The following is a 20,696-nucleotide window of genomic DNA, read 5'->3' as shown; positions in this document are numbered from 1 at the left end:
GCGCTGTATAATTAATCCATATACTGTATTGCCGTACTGTTTATACTTGGGCAGTGTATAACTCTAGTATTCACTTTTCTCACGGCCAACAATGGCTGATTCGGCCCTCACGCTTAATATAGAGTCCAAGCCTCGTGCAATTTATTGTTAGATTTACAAAAGAAGATTGATGATATGTACATATTTCCTAGCTCAACACCTCGAAAGTTTTCCCCTGTCCCACTGACAACCCTCACCCACTCAGATGGAGAACTGGAACGCATACGCCGTATTCGCATCCGTCTGATACACCGGGAAGCTGACGGTATTACCGCTGTAAGCGTGACCATAGACGCCCAGGTTCGTCGGGCCATCAACGCGCCCGTAGTGGACGTCAGAGGCGACGGGGAAGCCCCATGTCTGGACGTCCAGGGTCCCCGAGGCGGGCAGGCCGAGGGCGGACAGGCCGTTGAGCTGCAGCGTCCACGTGCCGGTGCTGATGCGCACCCCGGCGAGGACGGTGGCCGAGGACGAGCCGACGGTTGCGTAGGCGTCGAGCTTCAGGTCGGCCGAGGGGGTGGTCCCGACGCGGTGGCCGGTCATGTTTTGGTTGTAGTACTTGTAGACCTGGTAGTCCCCGTTGGGGTAGTAGGTGCTTCCCGACCTGCCCAGGAGCGAGGCGAGGTAGTCGTGCAGGTTGCTGCCGCTGAGCCAGTTCCCGCGCAGGCCGTGGGCGTTGATGCGCTCGAGCTGGGCGATCCACCACGCGGAACCGGAGGGGACTTGCTCGTTGAGGACGGCGTACTCGTTGATGTTGATGGGCTTCGAGGGGAGGCCGTGCTGCTTCAGGGTAGCGACGAGCCCGCCGTTGGCAGATATCAGGTCGCCGCCGCCGCCCTCCATATGCCATGCATATTGGTCGGGAATGCTACGGTTGGACGCCACGAACGAAGCCCACTTCTGCCACCAAGAGTTGGAGGTCAGGGGCTCACCGGCCGAGGCGGGCCCGGAGAGCTGGACGTTGGTTCCATATTGGGCACTGTACGCAAGGATAAGACCGTCAGTTCTTTATGTACGAGAATTACATACACCTTCCAAGGCATAGAAGAATGTTCTGCTCTACTAGCACAACTTACCGCAATTTGTAGTAGGTGCGTCCCCACATCTGCAAGTATTGATCCTGGGTTCGGCCCCAGAAAGCGGACAAGTCAGGCTCATTCCAGATATCGATGACCAGCTTGTTGGTCATGCCATTGGCGGCTATGTCCGAGAAGAGCTGAGTAAGGTAGTTGTCCCAGCTGGACCAGTCTCCGCTGTCACCAGGATATGCTGCCGACGAGCCCTGAGTGCCATCCGCACCCCACAAGTCGTGGATGAGCAGGATGAAGGTGCCGCCATGAGCGATAGTGGTCTTGTAGTTGACAAGGGCGCTAGCGAATCGCGATCTAAGACGTGTTAGTGGAGCTGAACATCATTTGCAGACGTGGACGACTCACTTGTATGCGGCTAGGCCCCCGATCCAGCCCTTGCCGGATGTCTGGGCACCACCGGCTCGCTCATAGTTCCAGCCAATGTCGGTGAAGAAGTGGTCGGGAATCTGTGACAAGACGTCAGGCAGACCATACAGGGTGCCCGAGGCGAGGTGCTGTGGCGTCCCGGTGTTGTTTCCGAAATTCACGACTGCCGTTGTTGACTGGCGGCGCTCGAGCGGGTTAGCCACGGCCGTGGCGGCCAACAGGCCTAGACAACTATGGATGGCAGTGCGCATGGTCGACGAGGGATATCTCTTGTCAAGCAGGAGAGCACGGTTATCACATTTTACAATTCTATTCAAGGTGAGGAGTGGCCACGATTTTATATTTTACAACGGTCCCGGAGCAGCGACCGCTTTGAGATGGGAAATACGACGTGCCCACCAAAATGAATATCACACAAGCCACGTCCAAGAGCTCGAATAAAATTCCAGAGTACCATATCCAAGAAATTCCACGAAGGGCAGCCCACTTTACATCACGCAAGTCAAAAGCACAATGAGTCCGATGTCACTTATACTCATAGAGCTGCAGTGATTGTCGCGGCTCAACTTTGTACCCTCAAGTGCTCTGTCCCTCCTTTCTCCAGCTAGCCCACCCCCATCTCCAAATACTATGGACCCCGCCACCTCCGCTTCCTCCATGCTAATTGTAGTGCCGTGCTCGAAATAGCCCATACTAAGTTTAATGCCAGGCGCTGGTTGGCCCGCTTCTGCTCTAATACCACCTCCGCCGCCGACACCCACCACCCCCACACCCGAGCCCGAACCATGTAGCTGTCATCTGATGTGACGGAGTTACTACACAGTAGAGTGCCGCGAAAGCTTCGGGCACCTCTGTGGGGTGGCTTAGTCCACTACTTAGGCGACGGCATATTTCCAGGCACGCGGACGACCCTCCGTATATCACATGCCGCATGTCCTCTCGAGCCCTGATCGACGGCAGGCTTCCTCCGGGCTACCTGTAGCATCGAAGGTAACGGTGCGTTAATAGTATCAATCCGCTTGCATCTGGTCCGCCGCACCACATATTACCGTCCAACGACATCAGCCCGTGGAACACTTTCGTCATGGCAGAAGAAAAGGTCATTGTTCCGACTCGGGACGAAATCAGAGTCCTGGGCCTCGACTCGGAAAATACTCATGACCTGATCCGTCAGGCCCAGGAGGCTGATGCTGCCGACCGGCGGCTCACCATCAAGGAGGCCATCAAAAAGTACAAGAAGGCTTGCTTCTGGGCCATGATCTTGTCGACCAGTCTCGTAATGGAAGGGTATGATTTGGTCATTGTAAGTGGACCTCAATAAGTGCGAGGTCATTCAAGAATGGCCTAGTAACTGACTCGTTCTTTTCCATCTCTGCTTCAGATCACCTCTTTCTACGGACAGACTCAGTTCCAAAACCGATTCGGTACCTACGATGCCACGACCGACACGAAATCCATCACGGCACAATGGCAATCCGTACTGTCCAATTCGGCCTTGATTGGACAGCTCGTCGGCCTGGTAATCAACACCTACGCGCAGGACAAGTTCGGATGCCGTCGTAAGCAGCATCCGGATACAATTTTCACCCTTTCAAGAAAAACAATATCCTTTCTGTAGCCAATACCTCAAAGGTATTGTCAGGCTGCAGGTTTTGAAACAAGCCATGGCCACACTGTGGCCTGGTCCTTCCTATACCCGAATGAAACTTCTTCCTTGGTGCTTTGATAGCTGACTTCTTTTGCTGCAGAGACGATGATGACGTTCATGGTGTGGATGCTGGTCGCCATCTTCATCCCCTTCTTCGCGCCGTCCCTGTCCGTGCTCGCCTTTGGTGAATTCATATGCGGCATCCCCTGGGGCGTCTTCCAGACCCTCTCAACCTCGTATGCGTCCGAGGTCGTCCCCACCGTCCTCCGCCCCTACGTCACCGCATACGTCTGCATGTGCTGGGGTGGCGGCATCCTGCTCTCCTCGGGCGTCGTGCGCGCCGTCGTCAACGTCGAGGGCGACCTGGGCTGGCGGCTCCCCTTCGCCCTCCAGTGGGTCTGGCCGATCCCCCTCTTCATCGCCGCCTACCTCGCCCCGGAGTCGCCCCGGAACTGCGTCCGCCGCGGCAGGAAGGACGAGGCCCGCGAGGCCCTCACGAAGCTGCGCCAGGACACCCCCGAGCGCCACCAGCAGGTCGAGACGACGCTGGCCTACATCGCATACACGACCGAGCTGGAGAAGGCCGAGACCGAGAACGCCACCTTTGCCGACTGCTTCAAGGGGACCAACCTGCGCCGCACCGAGATCAACTGCGTTGTCTGGGCTGCCCAGATCCTCTGTGGCAACGCTATTCTCGGCTACTCGGTCGTCTTCCTTGAGGCCGCGGGCTTCAACGAGGTCCAGGCTTTCGACCTCAACATCTCCCTGTCGGCGTGCTACATCATTGGAGGTGTGATCTGCTGGCTGCTGATGCCCGGTCTCGGCAGGGCCACCCTCTACATGGGAGGCATGACATTCATGTTCTTCTGTCTCGTCGCTATAGGCGGCCTTGGCTTCGACAGCAGCCAGAAGTCCCAGCTGGCTATCGGTATCCTGCTCGTGATCTCCACACTGGCAAACATGACCACCATCGGCCCCGTCTGCTACCCCATCGTCGCCGAGACGCCCTCTGGAAGATTGAGATACAAGACCGTCACCATCGGCCGTTTCATATATAACGTCACCGGCATTTTCAGCAACTCGGTCACTCCCCGCATGATATCGGCAACGGGTAGGTCTCTTTGTCTGTTCCTTGTGTGACTTGTCGAGTATTTCACTGACATCCAGACTCTCTAGCCTGGAACTGGGGCGCCAAGGCTGGTCTATTCTATGCCGGCACCAACCTCCTGTGCAACATCTGGTGCTGGTTCCGCCTGCCCGAGACAAAGGGCCGCACCTTTGGCGAGATTGACCTCATGTTCGACAACCACGTCCCCGCACGCAAGTTCAAGTACACCACTGTGGATCAGTTCGCGGTCGATACCTCGGCGAAGTCAGTCGCAGGCTCCATTTCAGAGAAACATGAGCAGAACGGTGCGCACATCGAGCAGGTCAACTGAGGAATTCTTTGAGATGCTACGGACATTGTAGTCAGACACCGGTACGATTATATCAATCCCGTAGTTTTCGCAGGTGATGAACGTGGCGACAATTTTGTCTGCCTAGTTTTGAATCACAGTTCAGATACTTGTGGTAAAATGAGATTGTTTCTATACATCAAAGACTGGAGCCAGAGTACGCCCACCCAGCTTCCACAGTACGCCCACCCAGCTTCCAGCGTTGGCCCACTTAGTATAAGGAAATTGGCTGCATGCATTATAAAATATTAATACTATGAGATTATTAATAAAGCATAGCTATAGCTATCCTAAAGGGGTCCTATAGCTACCCCTTTATTTGCAACTTAAAAGTTACTTCTGCCCTTCTACCCTTTGCGCCCTCTTCTGCCCTCTGCCCCCTCGCCGCCCTCTGCCGCCCTCTGCGCCCTCTGCCGCCCTCTGCGCGCTCTGGGGCCCTCTGCGCGCTCTGGGGGCCTCTGGGCGCTCTGGGGGCTTTTGGGCGCTCTAAGCTTTTTAGGCTTATATTTTTAAAGTATTGCTTAAATTATAGCTACCCTAGCTTTTTATATATAGGGTAAACTTTATGCTTACTTAGAAAAGTACCTAATCTTATTAATATAATACTAAGAAAAGGAAGTACTAGGTGGGTACACGCTGGAAGCTAGGTAGGCGTACTGTGGAAGCTAGGTGGGCGTACTCTGGCTCCAAAGACTATAGTACTTGCACATGACTCTCACGTACGTCACCTAGAGCTTTTGATAGTATGCCAATCAGTAATAATGACTTAAAGACTCGGGTTATGGCTAAGGAAAAGTTAATTTAGTATATGATTTGATAATGCAATAAATTGTCCTTCCTATAATTGTCTCTTCTATAAAGAGCTAAAATCGCAAACTGTGTTATGTATAAGTGTGTCACTATCGCAACTTTGGAATGATGGGTTGCATATGAGAGTAGCGTCCATGTGACGTTGGGAGTGTTGGAAATATGTAGAGGCTAAAAATAGGCGCTCGGTTGGTTCAATTCGATGTTGCATACATCGAATTTGCGGTTGACCTCCAACCACCTTCCTTTTCTTCAAGTCTTGTTTTAAGCCGCAGATGTGTGCATCCTTGGATAACATCCACCCCCCCTCCTCGATCAGATCTTTTGCTTCTGATACCAACACGATTCGCCGGACTGCGCACGCTGAGCACACAAGATGATCGACGAAAGTTGGAGGTATTTCGCCTACGGCGGCGCGATCACGGCTGGGGGACCGAGCCGTTGGGACATACTAGATTGGGATCAACGTCGAACCATTTCAGTCAACCTTCCCACAGAAGAGTATGATAGTGATGTCGCAATAAGTATGACTTCTCAAAACTCTCTTCTGTCCCCCAGGTAGATGCAAGGCACCCATAATCTTCTTCACGCGCTGATCAACTTCTGCAGATCTTCTTAGGAAACATGTGGATAAGCTTGACCCAGACGTCTTCGCCATCAGCATCTCAGAACAGGATGAAATCGCCGTTTCCAAAGACCCTGAGGATGACGAGACCCAGTGTCCTCACTATCCTGCTTTTGATGATGTCGAGTGTGCGGAATGGACACAAGCAGTATCTAGAGGGCAGCTCCGAGAGGTTGAGCGACTTGGTCCCAATGTCGATCTCACATCCTATGCTTCGCCAAATCTAGGAGAAGCCAAACAAGCCGTCTTCAAATACTACTTCCTGGATCGGTTTCTGTTCAGACGATGGGACGAGCTCAATATCTGGATGCGTTTGCCCTCGCATCCTTTCATCGTCCCGTTCGACAGGCTCGTTGTGGATCAGCTCGAGGGCCGAGACGTGGTCGTCGGATTCACGAGTGTCTACATACCAGGAGGCACAGTGGAGGAGAACACATCGCGAACCTTCAAGCTGAAGTGGTTGAAGCAGCTCCTCTGTGCCGTCGATGATCTCAACCTCAAGTACGGCATCCAGCATCAGGACATAGCCCCAAGGAATCTTTTGGTGGACGAAGAGGCGGACAAGCTGCTTCTTTTCGATTTCAATTTCGCTGCTCGCATTGGATATCCGCGTCGAGAAGAGGACCATGAGCAGCACAGCATACACCGAGACGATATAAAAGGGTTTCTCTTCACAATTTACGAGATTATCACGCGAGACATGCATTTCAGGGAGATACCTCACCATGAGCAAGACTCCAAAAAGATTTTTAGCTTGGAACAGTGAGTGGCCAGGCTCTCCCCTCCACAAGGATCGCAAAGTTACTGAGGCAACTATCCACCAAGGTGGCAACAGCATCCACAGGTCCGACTTGATCATCCCGTGGCCGAGTTTCGGTCAGTACTAGACTCATGGTACAATTCTAGACGACAAGCACAGAATGTCAGTCACTATACGGAAGCTTCGGAGTACATCGACTGGCCGGGATTGAAGCCTCCCCCTCAGGACGACCTGGATGACTTCGTACCAGACTCTGATGTGGATGATGACGAGGCTGCATTCGGACTTGAGTGGTCGAAAAGTCGCAGGGACCAGCGGGAGCAAGGGCTGGAATTCCTAGACTGGCAGCGTCCTCCTCAGGACCGGATACCACAAGGGTGTTATTTACTGGCCTCCGGTGCCGTGATTTCCGAAGACCATTGAAGAGCTACAGTAGAAAGGAGTTCGAGTATACTTTTCCCTTTCGTATTCACTTAGTCGTCACAATTTTGTTATTGGAAGGATCTCTCATGCTTCAGTATGGTTCAACAACTACTTCACCGTCACATGTCTAGAAACTACCAAAAGATGTCCTCTTACAGCTAACACATAGCGAAAACAAATCCATCGATCAATCCAAAGTCCTGATGCCAACACGCATCTGGTGCTTCCCACCCCTATTAGCCCTCGCCCAATACGGCACAAAGTGCAGGTCCACAGCCTCCCTGCCATTGACGAGTTCCTCCAACCCCCTGGACTCAAGGGAAGGAAGAAGCTCCCGATGCGAGATGACCAGCCCGCCCTTCCTGAGCGTGACGCCGACATAGGTCTCGCCGAGGGGCAGGTCCCTCTTCTCCCCCTCAACGGCGTGCTCGCCCAGCTGCCCTCCCGCCCTCGTGAGCGCCGGTGCCAGAACAAGCGCCTTGAAGTGGTCCGCGACCCACGGGTGGTCGACGTCCTCGAGGCAGTAGACCAGGGGCCCGCGGGCGAGGACGGCGACGCGCTGGAGGGTGAAGGGGTGCGGGCGGAGCAGGCGGGGCGCGAGCGGGACGGCGAGCCTGAAGCTCGGGTTGCTCCTCAGGTAGGCGGCGTCGAGGTGGAGGTAGCCCTTGCTCAGGGACGTGGATTGGGGCTTGGGCGTGACCTGTTGCGGGCCTTGTTAGCGAATAGTCATTGTTGCGGTGGAACAGGGTTTGTGATATTTACCTCCCAAGCATCGTCGGCCCATGCCGGTATCCTGATGTTGACGTCCACTTCGGCGCCGGCGTTATTCTCTAGCGAGAACTCGACGCTGCCCTCCCATGGGTAATTGGTCGCCTGCCTCAATTTTATCTTCTTTTCGGTGCCTTCCAACGTGTAGTCGAGCGACGCAGAAGCATACAGGTGGACGTTCACCGTGGCGGACCCTTCGGGGTTGGTCCTTGCAGTCCACAGGTAGCCTCCGATGTGCCCGAGCACCCTGGCCACGTTTGGGGGACAACACGCGCATTCGAACCACTCCTCACGCCTGTTGGACGCATCCTGCTCCGAGGTGGCCAGCTGGTTGACGTAGGTGAAGGCCTTGCCGTCGACGGACATGCCGGTCAGCATGGCATTGTACAGGGCGCGCTCGAGCACGTCGGTGTATTGGCGGTCGAGTTCGATCTGGGTGTTTCTCAGTACGTGTCAAGAAAGCTGCAGCGCGGTTTCGAGTACTGACCTGGAGCATCCTCTCTGCCAGCATCATGACGCCGATGGCCGCGCATGTCTCAGCGTAACAGCCGCCCTCGTCAGTGGACTGGGGCAGGAAGTAGTCGATTCCGAAGCCCTCCCACTTGCTGATAGCTCCGATCCCGCCTGTGAGGTACATCCTCTTGTTCACCATGTTATCCCAGAGTCGCTTGAGCGCAGGCAGGTACTTTGGACCAAAGGCCTTGGGGTCGAGGACGGCCAAGTCGGCGACGGCAGTCAGGAGATACATTGCTCTGACTGAATGACCCTCGATGGTCTCTTGTTCGAGGATTGGCTTGTGTGCCTGGTTATACCTACATTGAGCTAGTTAGCGGCCCTGCCTCCATCAGGTCTTTAGATAGACGTACCAGTAACTCCGTGCAGCGGGATAGTACGACGGTGCAGTGTGTATGCTCTCGCCCCGAGCTTCGGCCTCAACGTCATAGTAATGTCTCCCGTCTGCACCGGTCGTGTTGCCTCGCTCCTCTACGAAGTACTGAGCAAGCTCTAGGGCCTTCTTGTCACCTGTTCTCTTGTAGAATCGGATGAGAGCCAACTCGATCTCTGGGTGGCCCGGGTAACCGTGTTTCTGGCCCTCTGCAGGCCCAAAGGTCTTGTGCAGCAGATCGATGTACTTCTTCATCGGCTTTATGAACTCGTCCGACTTGAAGCGTAGCTGGTGAGCCAGAGCACCCTCGATGAGGTGGCCGGCATTGTACAGCTCGTGCAGGTCCCGCAGGTTGGAGAAGCGCTCCTTGGGGGCCACCACGGTGAAATGAATGTTGACGTAGCCGTCTTCTTGCTGGGCCTTGCTTATCTTCTCAACGAGGTCCTTGGCAGCTTGGTCGAGAGGGTTGTCATCCCCTTCCTCAAGGTCTCCAAAGTAAGCTAGACCTTCGATCCATTTCCCGACGTCCGAGTCCCAGAACAGATGCTTGGGCACCGGCCACGTAGCGGGCTCATCGTCGTAAATGGGATGCCACTTGAGGTCGAATGCGTCATACCTCCCGGTGGATTTCAGCATTTCCAACTGGAAAGGAATGGTATTCTTGAGCACGACATTGCGTTTCCGCGCCCAGAAGGAGTCGGGCTGGAACGTTGTCCAAGCGAACGAATCTTGCGGGTTCATGGCGGCGGGGAATCACTGCACGAGGATCTGGGCAGGTTTCTGGGCTGTTGTTTTGCCCAATTCAAGAGGTCAACGACATGTTAACAACAAAAGATTCGAGGTTCCAATGTATGCTTAGCCTCGCTGCATAATGAACTGCCGATGACGATCTTGACCCGGTTCCTCGGGTTAGTTTCGATCGAAAGCTGTGCATGCGCGCAAACAGCTCCGAGGGACCAGGGATGGGGGCGAATCGTGACCCCAAATCGGACAAGTGAAAGTCGGAGACGATTGTGGGGTGAGACCACAGCACATCCCGAGGTTGGGCCAGCGGGTATTACACGGGGGCAGAGACTAGACCAGTCACCCGATATCACAACCGCATAGACCTGTACGTATACCGAAGTGTGTTAGAAACAAGGTTTCAATCGGTCAAAATTCAACCGGGCCTCCTCTGCACTGCCAAAGAAATCACTCTCCGTCCGAACGAGTAGCAAGCCAGGTACAAGGGCGGATAGAACTACTGCATTGGGGTATTTCCTGATTATAATTACACAACTGTGCATGTCGAGCATTCGAACGGCACGCGTCAGGGTTTCGTTCGAGCGGCCTTGGGGCAGCTACTCATTTTTAACCAGTGGCAACGTATTGGTTACTCCCTTCGTGACGAATATCTCAACAACACTGATACGGTGGATCTGGTCCCCGGTCCTTCCTCGGCGCCGGTCCTCCTGGCGGACGGGCGTCGTCTCCCAGAACACGTCCAGGTATCCGCCGAAGCCAGGAGGGGCGAAACGCGCCCTGTACTCGTCGCCGTCGACATCTACCGACGGAATCTCGCCTACTCCCTCGGACGTCTGAGACATCCTCGCCACGAATTTCTGGACGCCTTCGGCATCCCTGTCCCTCGGGCAAGGGAACAGACGGCACCGCATTGACTTGAGTGAGGACCAGTACCCGAAGGAAAGCACAGAACCGCCAGACTTCATCTGCCGCGGCCCTGCGATCTCGTAGTTCAGGAGCAAGAGGAAGGCGCCGAGTTCTGTGTCGATGTGGAGGGAGACCATGCCGTCCTTGGGCGGCAGGGTGAACTTCGAATCCCGTGAGGGCTGCGTGGGAGTTTGAGGCGTGGGGGCCGACAGCTGCACGAGGTGGACCTGCCGACTGCTCGCGCGGGCGACATATGGGAACTCGTAGAGTGACACGAGGCACCCTCCCTGTTTGGTCGGTTGCGGAGGATAAAGACCAAGGAGCCTCCATTGCGTGTTGTCAGGGGTCTTCTGCGGCGCCTTCAGGGAGATCGGAATGGTCCACAGGTGGTCGTTGGCCGGGGACGACCTGACGATGAGCGCCCTCGCCGTCGTCGCCGCGTCGAGGAAGGCAGTCGACACGAGCTTGGGGGTGCACCAGGTGGGCCTGACGAAATTCCCATCTGCGTCCCACTCGCGGTGGGACTCTGCCGAGCGAGTGGACACGATGGGGACAGCGACGAGGCTGATTTTTTGGCCGGAATCGGACGCGATGCCGCAGTGGAGGATGAGATAGGAGATGTTGTCAAACATTCGGTCCTGCACTATCGGCAGGTCGACCACCAGGCCCTGCTGTGACAGGTGAAATGAGGGGCGCTTGAAGTCGACGAGGTCCATGATGTCGATGTCTGAGCAGTGCTCAAAGTATTCTGGGGCCGGGGCCAGGATGCTCGACGCTTCTGACGAGTTCCAAATCCTCCCCAGTCCCCAGGCAAACAGGGACGTGTCGTCCGTCACCTTCATGATCTCCTCTTGCAGCCTTTTGAACGCGTGTAGGCCCTCACCGTAAAGCATGGGAATGTGGATATCGAATATTCCCAGCAGGCAGTATGCCAGATCTTCAGGTCTCGTGGTGCGCCTGCGAGCAGCCCACGACATCCTTTCCGCCACGCTGGCCCGGGACAGACACTGGTAAACAGATAGGCCGGCTGACATGGGAACTCCAATAATGTACTGGGAGTTAATGCCAGTCACCTCCTGGATGATCGTAGAGAGATCTGACTTGACGCCGATCATGCGCCATGACTTGTCGAAGAAATCCAAACTCGACGGGGCCAGAAGCTCTTGCAGCGTCCACCCGCGAGTAAACCACTTCGACTTCCGGAACTCTGAGTCAGGTTCCTCAGCACCATCCGGCGACGAAACGTCCGAAAGGTAGGCAAAGCATACCGCCGCTTTTTCGTACCACCGGAACATGGAGTTGATGGACTCCTGCAGCTCGGCGCTGCTGGACTTGTCGATGCAGAAGGTGTCAATCCACACGTATGAGTAGCCATATTCGAGAGCTTTGTCGCAGGTGCCGTCTATCTTGGCCCACCCGGGACTTTTGGACTCGGGAAGTGCGGCCCTCGCCTTCTGGATATCATCGGATGACGGCGACGAGGATGACGAGGATGGCCCTAACCCACGACGAAATTCCTTGAAGTCCTCGAAGGATATCTCCTGGTCCTCACTACCCCAAGTATGTGACAAGATGGCATAGCCGCCCGGGACAGACTGCTCGTCGTCGTAGCTTTCCAGCTTATGCGTGTTGGCGTTGAGAAGCCGCATGGTTCCTGCGAGCCAATCTTACTGTAAGCAGTCGTCCCTAGCGACCGTGCTACTTATCAGTGTGTGTGAGCTAGCGCCAAGATCATCTCCTCCCACCCAAAAGCACGGTATGAAAAGACCAGTTTGCCGCTCGGCTATGCATCCGATGCGGGTGGGTACGATATGCCAATGGAGCTCGTCTCGAGGAAAGATGGGGCCCGGATTTTCAGACTCCGGAGCACTTGATGCTTGGCTGTCAGCATCGGCCACAAGTCTCCACTCGCTGCTCCCAGGCGACTGGTCCTCGTCAAACCACGTGACACAGGCGCTTGACTTCAAATCAACAGGTTCATACAGTACTAGTAGTGGCAAGCCATGCTGCATATCCATGTCGACACCAAGATCAGTCGCATAGGGGAGACAACCACTTCTTCAGCTGTTCGGGGGCCAGCATTAGCGCTTGCATCAAGTACAGGTAGGATCCGAAGAGCAAAGTGAACACTCGGAAACAAGACCAATTGTTTGCAATTGGTGTGTTGGGCGGATAGGCCCTTACTCCATGTTGCGTCCTCCAGCCGAGCCCGTATTAGTTACCATACTGCAAATTATTCCCCGACCTCGCATGACTGAGTCTCGGGGCACGATAGACTTCCAGACTTTTTGACCGAATTTGTCCACTGGACTATTCTGTCTGGAAAATATGGTAAGCCTGTTTGAGGACAACGATGGCTTCCGGCCTGGAAGACGGGATGCAGCCTCTTAAATCCAAGCTACGGCAAGATCCGCGCATTGGACTCGCCCCTGATGTGGCTGGCTACAGCTCCTCCTTTTTCGCTGACGAGTTCCCGGTGACATGAACTTCAGCTGCATGTAATCCGGCCTAAACCTTGGCTGAACTTTTGAGTGACGATCAGGCGTGTGTATGGTGCAGTGATATCATGGCCCGCTGAATCCCTAGGCACCTAGGTAAATCTTGCCCGGGGGCCGGGGGGGGGGTGGACAGTAAAACAAGCAGCATCCCCAAAAGTGGGGAGAGTACAGATACTATATTAACTCTAGATCCTCGTTTTGGAGGGCCAACGCTTCCAAGACACGATAGTATTGTGTCTTATCTGTTTCACGCTCGCCATGGGTTCTCTGACAGAGGAGAGCTTAAATACTCCCGGAGCTAAGAACTCGACGGCACCAGTTCCAGGCCTGTGGATCACTGGCATTGGATCAGCATGTCCTCCGTATTGCCTGCGTTCAAAGACGGTAGAGGTATTTGCGAAGCAATTGTACGACGTCGAAAAGCCCGGGTAAGTCTACAAGCGTCTGGCCTCTCTTCCAGTCACACCTTTCACATAGCCAGCGAGCAGTATTTTGGTGCTCTTCACAAGATTCCCATTGCGACCTAACCGACCGGGACGTGGCAGGTTGAAGAAGCTCCTTCAGATCAACAAAACAACCGGCATCGACACCCGCAGCTCCGCCATCGACTACGGCGCCGATCTCACCAACGCTGAGCATACGGGGCCCCCTTCAATCTCCGACCTCGACGCCTACTTCAGATCCGCCGGCGTCGAAATCGCAGTCGAGGCCTGCCGCCTAGCACTCAAAGAATGGGACGGCCCGCGCGCGTGCTTGCGCATTGCGTGTGAGCTGTGCACGCCGATGCTCAGCCGCGAGCTGGCCGAGGCGGAGGCGTGCGAGGCCCCCGCCCGGCTGAGCATCGGGGCTGCGTTGTTTGGGGTTGGGGCCGGGGCGTTCGTTCTCTGTAATGAGTATGGTGTGCCGGAGGATGGTCGGCTAGAGGAGGGAGGTTTGTTCCGGTTGTGGGAATGGGGCAGCGAGACGATCCCGGATACGTTGGAGAGTATGAGCTCTCATGCGGACGCGAGGGGGTATCGGGCGGTCCTGACGCGTGAAGTGCCGTCGCTGACAACCAAGGCGATCCCGCCCATACTTGAGAGGTTGCTGCCGACGCTTCGAGGGAAGACGGGTCTGGGTGGGGCCGATGTTCTTGATTTTGACTGGGCACTGCATCCTGGTGGCCAGGCCATTATCAGAGGAGCACAAAAGCTTCCGGGCCTGACAGACGATCAACTTCGTGCGACAAAAAATATTTGTAAGACGCGGGGCAACTGTTCAAGCGCCGCCGTGTTGATGGTCCTGGATTCACTCGGAAAATGGGTCACGGGAAGGATGCTGTGGTGGCTACCTCGTTCGGCCCTGCTTTGCGCGTAGAAATGGCCTTGTTTACCCGTTGTCGAGTATAGGAAGTGATAGAATACATCTCCGACAGCTGGTGTTATGGATGAAAATGGCATATACCTAGGTATGCATGTCCTGAGTTGAGGCTGAGTGGCGGGGGGGGATAGTTGTACAAAACGACGGAGGGTGCCGGTCAAGCATTGATCATGGCATTGTGCACCAAGTAGATGCCGCCCACATAACAGTCCTCGATTCTATGGGCAATCAGTACATCAAACGAACCCTTGATCAAATATGGTAGTTTGAGTACTGGGCGATTCTACCAGTACCTGGTGCAGATTTACGTTCAGCTCACTGAAGTCTCCGGGGTAGATTGTGATTAGAAGTTCTCACGTGGCGTACGTCAGCCTCAGGCCAGACGTCGAGCACTACAAGCAAAAATGGACACTTCAAAGTTCAGAGTCCTGGAGCACAAAGCACATATCTTCAATATGAGGTCTTTCGGGAAAGCGTGACCTGATCTTTACTACGAACCTGCAGCCCAATTTGAATCTTGGTTCTCAATCCCTAGTGATCGATACCATGGCTCTGTATCAAGATCGAACCCGTTGCGGATCAAGTCTTCCAAAAGCTGAAGACATTGTCACCAGATCTTCCTCGAGCAAAACACACCAAAACCATCCATCCAGTCAAGTCCGCCTTCCGCTTATTCGCCTCTCAGTACAGATACTCAGACCAGACACACTCGGGCATGCCAGTACGGCAGTAGGTGCCATTGAGGTGGACCGTCTCCGGACCCATGTACCTGTGTCCCGCATCCGTCGGCTTGATATCGCGCTCAGAGATCCAGTACAGACCCTGGGCCCAGCAGGCATCGTAGGGGGGGTTCGGACAGGCGTGGGCACTTCCAGGTGAGTTGGACTTGATAATCAGGAGGTCTCCCCTCTTGCCGAGGTTGTTGTGCACCTTGGACCTCCAGGCGAAGTGGAACGTGACGGGGATCGAACCGTCCTTGGGGGGTCTTTGAGAACGACGGAGTTAGTCACAACATTCAAACGATGAAAACGGCTGGAGAACAGGGGCCTCGTGTCATCCAAGTGACTGGAAGCAAGGGAGATAGACTTACAATCCGGCTGGCGCCTTGCATTCAGCGTGATCAAACCCATCGAGCTTGCCATGGGAGGAGTGCGCAGCCTCGTCGCACACCACCGTATTGATGTTGGGCTGGATGACGGCCTGGAATGCATAACTTGTGCTCGTCAGCGACATTGGTCCGCATTTCAATCCATTCCCACGTATCAACTGAGTACTTACTGAGCGATTTGTTTCTCCCTGTCAGCGAACGCCTGAAGGCTGTACAGGTGCCAGTGGATCGGCTCGACGGACCCGTTGCCCGGTACGGTGTAGTTGGACGGGATTGTGTAGACGGTGGGCTCAGCGGATGTAGTCTTGGAGGCAGTAGTCAGGTTTCCAGAGGGAATACCGGTGCCGCACCAGACAGACGGCTTAACGGTAGCGGTTGTCGTGGTCGTGGTCGTGGTAGTGGTCGTGTTTGCCCAGTGGATGTCCCGAGTCAGGGGGGCGTTGGCCAAGACGCCCCAGGTGAGAGTGGCAAGGCCAACGAACAAGGTCATGAGGAAGTTCATGATGGGCAGCATGAATGGATGGCAGCTTGATGGAAGGTATCTGGTGATGAGTCAAGGGGCGAGGACGGTGGTGTTGAGGAGACAAGGGCCCAAGGTTGTGTTGGGACGGCAAAAGAGTTGCGACTTGGGAGGTGTTGGAAGGACCAAGTGAGTGCCGAGACCAAGTTTCCTTGTAGTGAGCTGGGCAATCAGGGAAGAGAGAAAGGTGGAAGGGTCCAGATGGTCAGCAATCTGGGGCTATAAAAACTCGTCGAGATGGCCTGTTACCAGGTGGACTGTGACTGCATGGGTGAATCTTGCAATTCCACATTGCTGCTAGGGGCTCTCCAGCAGCAGTGAAAGAGGGAGATCATTGAAAACCTAGAGATTTCCCTCGCCCAGGTCAATTGTTCGAACCAGCGGCCCTGCTAGCTGCCCTGCCTGTAGGTACGGCTGTGGCCTGCCCCTTCTTCCTGGCCCGGGTGTGACGATGATCACTCTGCTTCGATTCTCCCAAGACACCCATCTATGATGATCTAAACAAACTGTGCTACTATTGAAGATCTCATGACTCCGTAGAATAAAAGAAATGTCTCAAAATCCCTACGTTGTGGTCTGGTCGTGGAATATCTCTGGTAGCTTCCGCTGCGTCCCCTTGGAATCGCCTCTGACAGCCACACGTAGGATGTCTCGAAATGTGGTCAGTGTCAGTCTCCACAAAACAAACTACACATGCTTCCACCAGAAGACTCATGATTGTCAATGTATTCCACTTAGATTCCATGGGGAATTTCAGTACGTGTTTTCCTTGACAATGTCTCCAATCATCTGGCACCATCTAGCACTGCCAAGTGCTAAATCATCTCGGATCTTTGCTCACCTCCTGAAGTCATCTTCATCACATCCGCTTTCCAATCAAAAAGAGAAGAATTGCTCCAGGATTCATCTCTTGCCATTTCATCATTCCCCTGATACAGCCCAAGGACAACCTCCCCAACGCCTCTCTCGTGCTGGACGCCATCACGATCGCCCTGATCACCACACATCTGTGTTGCACAAGTTCAAAGCCTTAATTCTGTTTCGATCCCTTAAACTCTTCACCCTATACAAACTTCGCCATCCTCTGTCGTCTTCGCCCTTTGCTCTACATCGCTGCCTAAACAGCACTCGGGACTGAGGGCCTTCCCAGTTCAGCACCATGCCCTCACCTGGTCCTTGAACCATGCCTGACAGAGCTGGCTTTTTGCCTGCGGAGCCTAGTTGACTGACGATCGATACTTTTGCAGGCATCCACTGTTGTGTTCGCCATGGCTTTCCCTAACTCTGCGGAGTGTCAACAACTCCTTTCAACTCACGTGTCCCAGCAACACAACACCATACATGAACTTCTCCCATCACGCAGTGCACAAAGGTTGGTGCAATGCTCTACCCATCCTTGCCTTTTTTTTCTCTCCACAGCCGGTGATGACAGAAGACTTGCATGTCTGAGCGGAGCCACCCTTCGTGCTGACGACTGAATGTTCTTGTCTACCTGAAGCCTTCATCTAATTTGTCTTCGTCTTGCTCTTCTTCGTCTAATCCTTGATCACCCAACTAATGAAGGCAACGCGCATCAAGGAAAGCAAACCCAGACTTGATTGTACTTGGTGCCACTACAACTACTCTGGGTAAGTTCTCCATCCTTCTCAGAGCTGAGCACATACCCGCACCGAGACCTACTCCTTCGGCCACTGGCAATGATGAGTATCTTCTTGTTTTGAAGCAGCCTTCGGGCCCCATGTTGAAAAGATTGATTCTGAGGCCATCATCATTTATCTGCTTTCCTTGATCCCCCGGTCCCCTTGAGAACTCAACTGACTTGAGCAGAGAAGGAGCAACAATCAACCACTGGCAGGATTACATCACGGCAAGTCCTTTCCCTCCTGCACTGGCACATCCTCTTTACCGTTCTATTTCTCTACTTAATGATGATGATTCCATTCCATTCATGCACTGAAAGGACTTCAAAGCCCCATGTGTTGACAGCCTAACCACTCTGATGGCTTTTCCAATTGTCTCCCGACGCGAACATCTTTTGCCCCTGAGACAGGAGACTGACCAGAAAGACAGGATCACGGCACTCCATCAACCTTTGAACCTCAGGAGAAGCGCGGTATGTACTCTCTACATCCAACTGGCCATAAACATACACAACTCCACTACCCTGGCAACGATGACACACTTCTCGATCTGACAAAGCAGTGCTTGCACGCTCCATGTTGACAATAGGCAGCCCTGTACTTCCACCTTTTCAGAATGATAATTTTCCCATGGAACAGCTCTACTGTCAGACGAAAGGCAGGAAGATCACGATGAAGATTCGCACCAGCCTGAACAGGCAGCACAAATATCCTTCCCTGCCCCTCCCTAATCCGAAAGAGAAGAGACAAGCTCCCCTGAGGCATTTCTTTTTTTTACCCAGGTATGAAGCGCCAACTCCAATCTGCCCTGAAGCCAACTGCAATGCCACACTTTCTAAGTCCTTATCCATGATCACGTCTGTCTGTTCCCAAACGAGGCCAATTTGACAAAGAGACGGTACTCCGCGTTCACGAGCTCGAAAGACACTTGGCTACCATCATCTTTCTGACACTATGGTGAGTGGTTCCCAAGTCCCTCTGGCAATACACTATCCATCTTTTCCCTCCAGCCCGGCTTACGATGAAATACAAGCGGTGTGTCTGAGCCAGCTTCTGGTCATGAAGCGCAACCAAGCCAGAAGGCAGCACTGAGGCCATCGGCATCTCTTCCTGAACTCATGCCCATTGCTAATGAAGCCAGCTGACTAACGAGACGGTGGACCTCTAGAGCGGGAGAGATCCAGCATGGTGGTATGCGGGTTCTCAGCAACCCGGTGAGTCCATGCCCAGCGTTTATGGCGGTACATTGTAATTACACCCAACACTTTCCCCTGGCCCATGATTACGCACAACAGAATGAGTTTCCATCTGATATACCAGGATGACAAAATCAACTGACGAATGAGGCCATGTGAACCTATCTGCTCACCAACTCTCAGTCTCCCCACCCGTACAGCATTCACTGATCTCAAGTAACACAGGATCATCCAGGCCAGCCTCGCAGGCCCCATGCCCAACGGCGCACAGGCGTCTGTTGACCTATTCAGCCGGTCCAGCTGAGGTCCGCACACTCTTCGCATGCTGCAGCATACCAGTAGGGTGCACGTTCGCCCATCCGACTGCTTGTCCGGGCACGGTTGTTGGGAGAGAACAATCCCATCCGAGCTGCGGCATCTCCCAGCCGGTGGCGGGACACAAGATAACACCGTCCGCACGGGCTCAGGCACTGAAAGCTAGCTTGGTTTCTTGTCGCCTGCAGGTCTCCCCTGCACACCGGCCGGCCCCGGTCCCTGTGCCCGACCTCGAGCAACACAGAAGAGGGAGCCTGTCACAACGGCCGAAGTCCAACCACGCAAGGCCGCCCAACCACGCAGCGGGTACATGGATCACGCCGTGGGCTGAAGGGTGTCCGACGTGTCTCGCCGGCCACCCCCCCGGCGCATGACTGCATGCCCAAGGACGCGGAGGCGGCCGGGCCCCCAGTGGGCCAGGCTGGGCTGGACGCCAGGCTGAAGAGCACGAAGGCCTCCGGCTCGTCTTGGGGCTGAGGCGGAGGAGCGGGAGGCTAAGGACCATGTGGATGAGGGTCAGAACAAGAGGCGGCCAACTGGAGAGGCGAAGAAGCCCCCGAGGCCGGAAGCACGACGCGCGAGACAGGCTCATGCGCCCCGATTGCGCGGCGATGGATTCCATCGCATCCCAACAGTGTCCAAGCGACCAATCTGCGCAAGGGGTGTGTCGAAGATCACCAAGGGGGAAAGGGAGGTCAGGTCCCCCGCCAGCACACACGACCGAGATCACGGGAGAACCGTGTACGACTCCATTCCTTTACGCGCGGGCAGGTTTCACCCCCGCTCTCGGGGACAAGTTCCGGTTCAGCATGGCATTTCACTATTACTTTGGACCAGACTTAAAGAGGATGCAGATATGTGATAGTTACAAGACATTGGCTTCCGTTCCAAAACCGGCTGGCCTCAGTTTTCCAGAGAAACGTAATGGATAAACACTAGAAATGTATTACAAGAGAATAGAAAAAATGTACCCCGAGTCCCCAAACCCCGGCCAGCAAGATCCTCTTTGTCGCACCATCGCGAGACACGTCAAGATACATGTCTCTCTCCGATCGCTCCCAAACCCCCATGTCTCACAACATGGCCGGGGAAGATATGTAGCTTCGGCGTCACGGTCGGATCGCCCGCGTGGCCTCCGGTGTTATCCGTGAATGTGTAAAAAAGAAATTCGATGACGCCGTTTCCCACGTGCCATGGTTATATGATCAATGATGTCGATTTTGTGCTCCCTTCCCCAATGCGTTGGGCTGGTTGGCCACGTCTTTCTCCTGTTACTGCGCGTGTGATACCGGGTCCTGAAGACCAGCAATGCAATCCAGACAGACTATGCTGACGGAAAATGAACCAAATATAAAATCAATTCTCCAATTTTTTAACGCTCAAATTGTCGCCATGAAGAGGTGTCCATGAAAATTCGCTCCAATTGTCGAGGACGGGTATTTGGCGATGGGCGGCGGCCGCGGCGCAAGCGCAGGTCGTCGTTGCCGAGAACGACTCAGATAGGTGGAACAGTCTCTTGTTCCCTCCGAGTTGACTCGCC

At 54.5% G+C, this 20,696-nt stretch overlaps 7 protein-coding genes across 7 annotated transcripts; 3 read left to right on the top strand and 4 right to left on the bottom strand.

Moving 5' to 3' along the window:
* Nucleotides 1–240: 240 nt before the first annotated feature.
* Nucleotides 241–1,747, bottom strand: INS49_015142 (uncharacterized protein; the record flags this gene model as incomplete). Its single annotated transcript, XM_043175828.1, has 3 exons — nt 241–1,018; nt 1,116–1,424; nt 1,476–1,747. The coding sequence occupies 3 exons, from the start codon at nt 1,745–1,747 to the stop codon at nt 241–243; spliced, it is 1,359 nt and encodes a 452-aa protein (XP_043020785.1).
* Nucleotides 1,748–2,580: 833 nt separating this feature from the next.
* Nucleotides 2,581–4,583, top strand: INS49_015141 (uncharacterized protein; the record flags this gene model as incomplete). The annotated part of the gene is made up of 4 exons (XM_043175827.1): nt 2,581–2,799; nt 2,878–3,055; nt 3,245–4,255; nt 4,312–4,583. 4 exons carry the CDS (start codon nt 2,581–2,583, stop codon nt 4,581–4,583), a joined length of 1,680 nt encoding a protein of 559 aa, XP_043020784.1.
* A 1,201-nt stretch (nt 4,584–5,784) lies between these two features.
* Nucleotides 5,785–7,216, top strand: INS49_015140 (uncharacterized protein; the record flags this gene model as incomplete). The annotated part of the gene is made up of 3 exons (XM_043175826.1): nt 5,785–5,932; nt 6,018–6,795; nt 6,859–7,216. The coding sequence occupies 3 exons, from the start codon at nt 5,785–5,787 to the stop codon at nt 7,214–7,216; spliced, it is 1,284 nt and encodes a 427-aa protein (XP_043020783.1).
* Nucleotides 7,217–7,403: 187 nt separating this feature from the next.
* On the bottom strand, nt 7,404–9,611 carry INS49_015139 (uncharacterized protein; the record flags this gene model as incomplete). The annotated part of the gene is made up of 4 exons (XM_043175825.1): nt 7,404–7,916; nt 7,979–8,416; nt 8,472–8,796; nt 8,851–9,611. 4 exons carry the CDS (start codon nt 9,609–9,611, stop codon nt 7,404–7,406), a joined length of 2,037 nt encoding a protein of 678 aa, XP_043020782.1.
* Nucleotides 9,612–10,210: 599 nt separating this feature from the next.
* INS49_015138 (uncharacterized protein) lies at nt 10,211–12,169 on the bottom strand (the record flags this gene model as incomplete). Its single annotated transcript, XM_043175824.1, has 1 exon — nt 10,211–12,169. One exon carries the CDS (start codon nt 12,167–12,169, stop codon nt 10,211–10,213), a length of 1,959 nt encoding a protein of 652 aa, XP_043020781.1.
* Nucleotides 12,170–13,276: 1,107 nt separating this feature from the next.
* INS49_015137 (uncharacterized protein) lies at nt 13,277–14,374 on the top strand (the record flags this gene model as incomplete). Its single annotated transcript, XM_043175823.1, has 2 exons — nt 13,277–13,446; nt 13,564–14,374. 2 exons carry the CDS (start codon nt 13,277–13,279, stop codon nt 14,372–14,374), a joined length of 981 nt encoding a protein of 326 aa, XP_043020780.1.
* Nucleotides 14,375–15,058: 684 nt separating this feature from the next.
* INS49_015136 (uncharacterized protein) lies at nt 15,059–15,987 on the bottom strand (the record flags this gene model as incomplete). The annotated part of the gene is made up of 3 exons (XM_043175822.1): nt 15,059–15,362; nt 15,468–15,590; nt 15,656–15,987. 3 exons carry the CDS (start codon nt 15,985–15,987, stop codon nt 15,059–15,061), a joined length of 759 nt encoding a protein of 252 aa, XP_043020779.1.
* Nucleotides 15,988–20,696: the final 4,709 nt, after the last annotated feature.

The sequence above is a fragment of the Diaporthe citri genome (genome assembly GCF_014595645.1).
Source record: "Diaporthe citri strain NFHF-8-4 chromosome Unknown scaffold_8, whole genome shotgun sequence".
Lineage (NCBI taxonomy): Eukaryota > Fungi > Ascomycota > Sordariomycetes > Diaporthales > Diaporthaceae > Diaporthe > Diaporthe citri.
The sequence above is the reverse complement of the archived record's forward strand: the minus strand, read 5'-3'. Positions and strand labels throughout refer to the sequence as shown.